We start from the raw sequence: 6,673 nt of genomic DNA on the forward strand, positions 1-6,673 counted from the left end.
TGTCTCTCTGTCTCTCTCTCTCTCTGTCTGGCAAGCACATGCGCCCTATGGCAAAAACCTCTCCAAAAAAAAAATCAAAACAGGGTCCGGCAGGTGACATCATTACATGCCATGGTTACAGTGACTAGACTTCCTCATGACTGACCACGGTTCAAGTCCTGGACCTGGCAGCTTGCTTTCTTACTTTCTCTCTCTCTTTGTCTCTCTCTTGTCAACATCCTTTCCCTTTCTTTCTTTTTTCTTTCTTTCCTTTCCTTTCCTTTCCTTTCCTTTCCTTCCCTCCCTCCCTTCCTCCCTCTCTCCCTCCCTCCACTCCTGCACATTTGCATGTGCCCTAAAGCAAATTTTAAAACAATAATATGGGGACCAGCAGATGGCATAATGGTTACATCACTGGACTGCCATGTAGTCAACTGTGTTTCGAGTCCTGGACCTGGTGGCTTGAAACTCACACTGGGTGCATGTCTGTGCATGCTCAAAATCGCAAGAGGAGAATGGAGGAGATAGGATTGCTGCATGGCCATCCTCCCTAGGGAGTGATTTCTCCCTCTCTATCTCTCTGTCTCTGTCTCTCCAGTGAGTGAACATGCCCTATAGCAAAAATCTCTCTTAAAAAATAAACTGAAATACCATAATAATGATAAATAAAATTAGATAAATCATTCTTTAAACAAAAGCAGAAAGGACTCAGAGAAGCTGCAGGGCATTAGGAGGTACTCTGGGAAGAGGGTTCCTGCACGGAGGCAGAGGTGGGAGTTTACCCAGCACATTTGGGGGATACAACAGAGCCACATGGCTTCAGGCTCGTAGTGAAGCCTGGAAGTCAACGCTGGCAGGGGAGGGTGGCTGGGGTGGCTGTCCTCACGTGCTGGGCTCGGAGTCCAGCTCTCATTCCAGCGGGAGTCGGAGCAAGGGCCATGGAGCAATGAGTGGGGTGTGACTCCAGCCGGACGGAGGGGTGAGTTTTCTGGCAATAGGGAGTGAAATAAGCTGAAGGGGGATTTAAAAAGAGAGTCGGGAAACCACTGAGGACACTATGGTAGGATTCTAGATGTGGGTGATAACTTGGCTGAGAGTAACAGTGGAAGTGAAGGACAGATGAACAGATCCCACTGTGGGACCTTCTCCAGGACTCGGTGAATGGTTGGGTGTGAGTGAATAAATAAAAAATAAATAATAACTTTTTTAAAAGATTATAAATGATAGATAATAGATAGATGGCAGAGAGAGAGGTAGGTAATAGGTAGACAGAAAATAGATTAGACAGGGGCCATCAGGTGACATGGTAGTTAAGGTGCTGGACTCCCACATGGCCGACCATGGTTCAAGTCCCAGACCAGGCAGCTTGCTTTCTTACTTCCTCTCTCTCTCTCTGGGAGTGCACATGCCCTGTAGCAAATTTTAAAATAATAATAATAATGATAAATAAAACTAAATAAAACAATTTTTTTCTGGAGAGGTTTTTGCTATAGGGCGCATGCGCTCGCCAGACAGAGAGAGACAGAGAGACAGAAACAATTGGTCCCAAAACAAATGGTCCCAAAACAATTATTTAAAAAAAAATAGATTGAACAATTAACAGATTCATTAGGGAGATGAAAGTCAGAGAGAAATAAAAAGATGCACACCAGGACCAGCAGTTAGTGTAATGGCTACGTCGCTGGACTCCCATGTAGTCGACCGCAGTTTGAGTCCCGGACCCGGTGGCTTAAAACTCACGCCGGGCGCATGTGCGTGCGTGCCCAAGATCCCGAGAGGAGAATGGAGGAGAAGGGATTGCGGCGTGGCCATCCTCCCTGGGGGGTGATTTCTCGCTTTCTATCTCTCTGTCTCTCTCTGTCTGTCTGGCGAGCGCACGCGCCCTATGGCAAAAATCTCTCAGAAAAAAAAAAAGTGCACACCAAGATGTTACCTCTGGGTGATGGGATCAGGTTTGGTTTTTGTTTTATTCTTTTTGCTAATCTAAAATTGCCTTACAATGTGAATAGGTACTATTTTGCCACAAAAACTATGACATGTTATTTTTTTTAATATTCTAACAAAAACACACCAACATATAAAAACGGTGAGAATTCTAGGAATTCCTGGAGTCCATCCTCCCCTCACCCCCGTGGCTGTGGTTCATTTCATCTTTTGCCCTCTGAGCTAACAACATCCCAGCCACCATCCGGGCCACAGCACCCACACAAATGCTAACAGAGGTGTTTGTGGAGCCAAGTGGTGTGTGTAACTATGACCACCTTCCCTCTGCCTCTGATGCTCTGGCCCCCAACAGCACAGACTCCAGTCTTCCTTCTTTTGGAAGGGGTGGAGTGTCTGCTCCGTGGGGGTGGGGCTGCTAGAAACTGGGCAGGTGTGAGAACCAGAAACCCATCTCCATACGCAATCTGGCCCTGCCTCAAACTCCCAGTCTCAAAGGACCGCTAGCATATGGGAGACTCGGGTTCAAGTGTGTCTCCTACTATTCTCCCCAGTCTCTGCAGACCAGGAGCTTGGGCCACGCTTTGGGGAGCAGGGATTATGAGGGGCAGTGGAAAGGCAGGAGTTTGCTCTGGGGTCCCTGCTTTCTCAGAGCTATGCAGACCAGCAGAAGATCTCAGTGGTGGACTTCTTCAAGAGCTTGAACCCTGCTGGGACTATGAAGATGCCGGTGGGCGAGTTCCGGAAAGCAATGTTACAGGTGTGCCAACTCCTGACGGCTGCAGGCACCGCATGTGCGTGTGTGTGTGTGTGTGTGTGTGTGCGTGTGCGTGGGCGTGTGTGTGTGTGCTTGGGGAGGGCTGGCAAGGGGGTGAGCAGAGAGCTCCACTAACCACCCATGTTCTATCCATCTCCCAGCAAAACAAGGTCCCTATAAACAGGTACCAAATCCGAGAGCTGATAAAGAGGATGGATGAGAAGACAGGCATGGTGAACTTCAGGTCAGTCCAGCCTGGGCCATTTCCACTCCCCAGGGGCCCTGGCTGGGTGGGTGTGATCTCCTGGGGCCACCCTGCTGCTCTCTCAGGCCTCTCACCCTTTCTGCACCAACTGCCTGCCTTTTCCCTGGACCCCAGGCTAAGCCCCCTGCTCACCCTCCTTCTCCTCTTCAGTGTACTTCCCTAGCAAAGCCTGAGCCTGGATCATGTGCCACTGAGCCAGACGCTGGGGACAGAGGAGCTACAGACCAGCACCCACAGCCTCACAGGAGGTGAGACAAGGGAGCCCACCCTGGGAGCCCTGGTGTGGCCTGAGGAATGGGGGTGCCCCGTACCACTGCAGCCCAAAGAGAAGGTGTCACCCAGTGGGGACAGGGCAATGTTGCGGCGGAGTCTGGCAAGACAGACATAGACCAGAGGGATGGGCTGACTCATGCGCTGGCCATGTTGGGGAACTACAGGTGGCTAAGGGAGGGCGGTAGATGGTAACTCAGGCTGAATTCCTCGGAGACGGGGGAAGAGCCACAGTGAGAGGAAAAGCAATCACTACCACCGCCAGGCGGGGGCCTCTGGTGTTCGAATGGCACAGCTCAGGTCTCATGGCCTCCAGCGCAGGCTCTGTAGGTGATGGAATGGAGCCATGCAGCCATAGGGCGAAGGCAAAGTCCTCACAGCCTGGAAGGGGCCGCCAAAGTCCTTGACTCTGGGTCTGTGTGGTTCTAGATCTGTCCTCTCGTCCTCCCATAGACCTCCTCCTCCGAGATGCGGGCCATGCTGCCTCGCCAATCCTGCAGCAGGGCGCTCTGGGACTTCCTGTGGCGTGGGCCTACCCTGTGTCCCTGGGTGCTCTATCAGGAGGTCCCCATCTTCCTGCCCTGCAAACCTTCTCCCCGAAGCCCAGCCAATGTCACTAGGCAGACAGGAAGGGAGAACGGACCCAGCTGCAAACCCAGCTCTGTTACTAGGAGTGCAGCTGGGCTCCATGCAGGGTTCTCAGTCTTCTCCATCTTTAGAACAGAGCAATAACCTCGGCACCCAAGAGGGTTTGCAAGCATTAAGAGGGGAAGTGGGGACCAGCAGCAGATGGCATAACAGTTACGTGGTCAAGTGCAGTACGAGTCCCAGACCCAGCGACTGAAAACTCAGCCTGGTGCATGCATGCATGCACCCAAAATCACGAGAGGAAAATGGAGGAAAAGGGATTGTGGCATGGCCATCCCCCCAGAGGGTGATTTCTCGCTTTCTGTCTGAATCTCTCTGGTGAGCCCTCGAGCAAAAAAAAAAAAAAAAACACTCTCATAAAAGGGGGAAGTCTATGTAAGGGTGCACGCTGTGGCATCTCGGGAATAACACTGTTGTCCACAAAGGGGCCTCTGGATGGCTCAGGCTCAGGCCTGCATCCTGCCCCTCCTCGCGTGCCTCTCAAAGTGGCCTCTTGTTCCTCAGGAAACCAGTGGCACATGTCCAAGGCCCTGGTGTCCATACCAGGCTCTAAGTCACCCAAACTCTCCACTCTGTGGATGAACTCACGTGGCCAGAGAGAGGTGGAATGGGGGCCTGGAACCCTGAGCCTCAGGGTCCAAGTCAGGGACCCTCAGGGCCACTTCATGCATCCCTCAGATCTCACATCACCACTTGGTTCTAATTGAAGAGTAGAGTTGGTGCCAGCAAGTGGCGTAGTAGTTAAGGCACCGGACTCCCACAGAGTCAGTCACAGTTCAAGTCACGGACCCAGCGGCTTGAAACTCACGCCTGGTACATGTGCATGTGTGCCCAAAGTCCCGAGAGAAGAATGGAGGAGAAGGGATTGTGGCACGGCCATCCTCCCGGGAGGGTGATCTCTCACTTTCCCTCTCTCTCTCATTAGTAAGCACCTGTGCCCTAAAACCTTTTTTAAAAATGCCAGTAAAGTAGTTAGAGCACTGGCATGCAGTCCAGCCCACGGGGCATGTACATTGAGTACCTATTGTTTTACACACACACATGCACATGGCTTATCATCAATAACTCCATACTCTCCTTTTCCTCTGACTTTGCCTTGCCTTCACTGTATCTTGGTGATTGTTTCAGGTTGGTACATTTAGGTCCACCTCGGACTCTTTTTTTTTTTTTTTTTTGGTGTTGGGGGGAATGTCATAGGGTGTGTGCACTTACTGGAGAGAGACAGAGAGAAACAAAGAGAGGGAAAGTGGGAAATTACCCTTTGGGGCGATGACCACATAGTTCATTCTCGTCCTGGGATTTTGAACACACATACACATGCACCCAGCATGACTTTTCAAGCCACTGGGTCCAGGACTCAAATCGTGATCAGCCATGTAGGAATCCAGTTCCTTTATTCCCATGCCACCTGCTGGCTCTCCATCTCAGTCTTCTCTTTCTTTTTACTTTATTTATTTATTTATTTTTAAATTTGAACAGAGGGACAGAGTGAGAGAAAGAGAGAGAGAGAAAGTGAGAAAGCAAGCCACCAGGTTCAGGATTCGAACCATGATTGGCCATGTGGAAGTCCAGTGTCCTTAACCACCATGCCACCTGCCGGCCCGCACCTCAGTCTCTTTAATTGCTGCATAGCAGTTCATAGTACTGCCATCTTACAATTTAATCTCATTTTATGGGCATGTAAGCTATTTCTAATATTTGGCTACTACAAATAACACTGTACAGATGCCCTTTGTAAGTAGGACTTGCACACGTGTGTCCCAGACCCTAACACATAAATCTGCCCAACCCTTGCCAGTCGTCTAAACGAGTGCTTCACTGCTTCCCGTTGCCCACACGGAGCTCACCCACACTCAGCTCTCGCTGAGATGAGAGATGGGTCTGCACATGGCCTTATTCGAATCGGAGCCTGGCTTCCCAGTCTTGCCCGTCAGCCCTGAGGCTGCAGCGACGTGCCGCGTTATTCCCTTACCTTTCAATCCAGTTTCTTGAAAATGCCGGAGCCATAGCAACAGGTCTGGTCTGGAAGGAAGTCTCGCTGAGAGAGAAGTCCTGGCAAGATGGATGGTGGCAGGAGGAGACTCACAGGTGGCCAAGACTTCGATGGGCAGATGCCAAGGCCAGGGCGATGCATGAGCAAATAAAATCTGGCCTGGCTCGGACATCTCTGGGCCGCTGCCGTGTACCCTTCATAGGTGTTGGGGAGCCTTCTGGTTGTGGTGTCCACCAGGGATGTTCTTGGTGGCCCTGTTCAGCACCTCACCAACCAGCTAGGAAAGTGATGGGGTGGCCAGGCAGCAGGGGAGCAGGCCAGGGCACAGAGCAGTCGTCACAGTCAGTGCAAGCTGTCAAGGGGAAGACTTCCAGGATGGGAGGCAGCGGCTGGGAGAGCAGGTGCTGAGGAGTGGAGGGCAGGGGCCTTTCCAAGAAAATGCTAAGAGGGCCAATGAAGCCAGAGTCAGGAGCCAAGAGGCGTGGCATATAGTCAGGGCCACTACCTGGCTACATGACCTTGGAGCCACCTGACTGAGTCCACATAGAAAATGGAACAGCTCAGAACAGCAGATGGGGTAGCGGTAACGTCATTGGACTCCCACGTGGCCAACTGTGGTTTGAGTCCCAGACTCGGTGGCTTGAAAATCATGCCGGTCACATGTGCGTACATGCCCAAGATCCCGGGAGGAGAAGGGACTGTGGCATGGCCATCCCCCCGGGAGGTGATTTCTCATTTTCCTTCTCACTGTCTCTGTCTCTCTCTCTCTCTGGCAAGTGCATGCTTTCTAAGGCAAAAACCTCTTAAAAAAAAAAAAAAA

General features: G+C 51.3%; 1 protein-coding gene across 3 annotated transcripts in view; it reads left to right on the forward strand.

The window, feature by feature from the left end:
• The window catches only part of LRRC74A (leucine rich repeat containing 74A), a 36,074-nt gene extending 29,583 nt beyond the window's left edge, over positions 1 to 6,491 (forward strand). The window contains exons 12-15 of one of the 3 annotated variants that reach the window (XM_006157071.3): positions 2,573 to 2,680; positions 2,839 to 2,921; positions 3,093 to 3,190; positions 5,845 to 6,491. In XM_006157071.3, the coding sequence (XP_006157133.1) occupies positions 2,573 to 2,680; positions 2,839 to 2,921; positions 3,093 to 3,105 (204 nt within the window). In that variant the 3' untranslated portion in view covers positions 3,106 to 3,190; positions 5,845 to 6,491. Of the gene's footprint in view, positions 1 to 2,572; positions 2,681 to 2,838; positions 2,922 to 3,092; positions 3,191 to 3,931; positions 4,030 to 5,844 lie in introns of those variants that run through there. The other 2 variants (XM_006157073.3, XM_006157072.3) reach the window with 2 other exon arrangements.
• Positions 6,492 to 6,673: the final 182 nt, after the last annotated feature.

Source organism: Tupaia chinensis, unplaced genomic scaffold (assembly GCF_000334495.1).
Source record: "Tupaia chinensis unplaced genomic scaffold, TupChi_1.0 Scaffold000528_1, whole genome shotgun sequence".
Classification (NCBI taxonomy): Eukaryota; Metazoa; Chordata; class Mammalia; order Scandentia; family Tupaiidae; genus Tupaia; species Tupaia belangeri.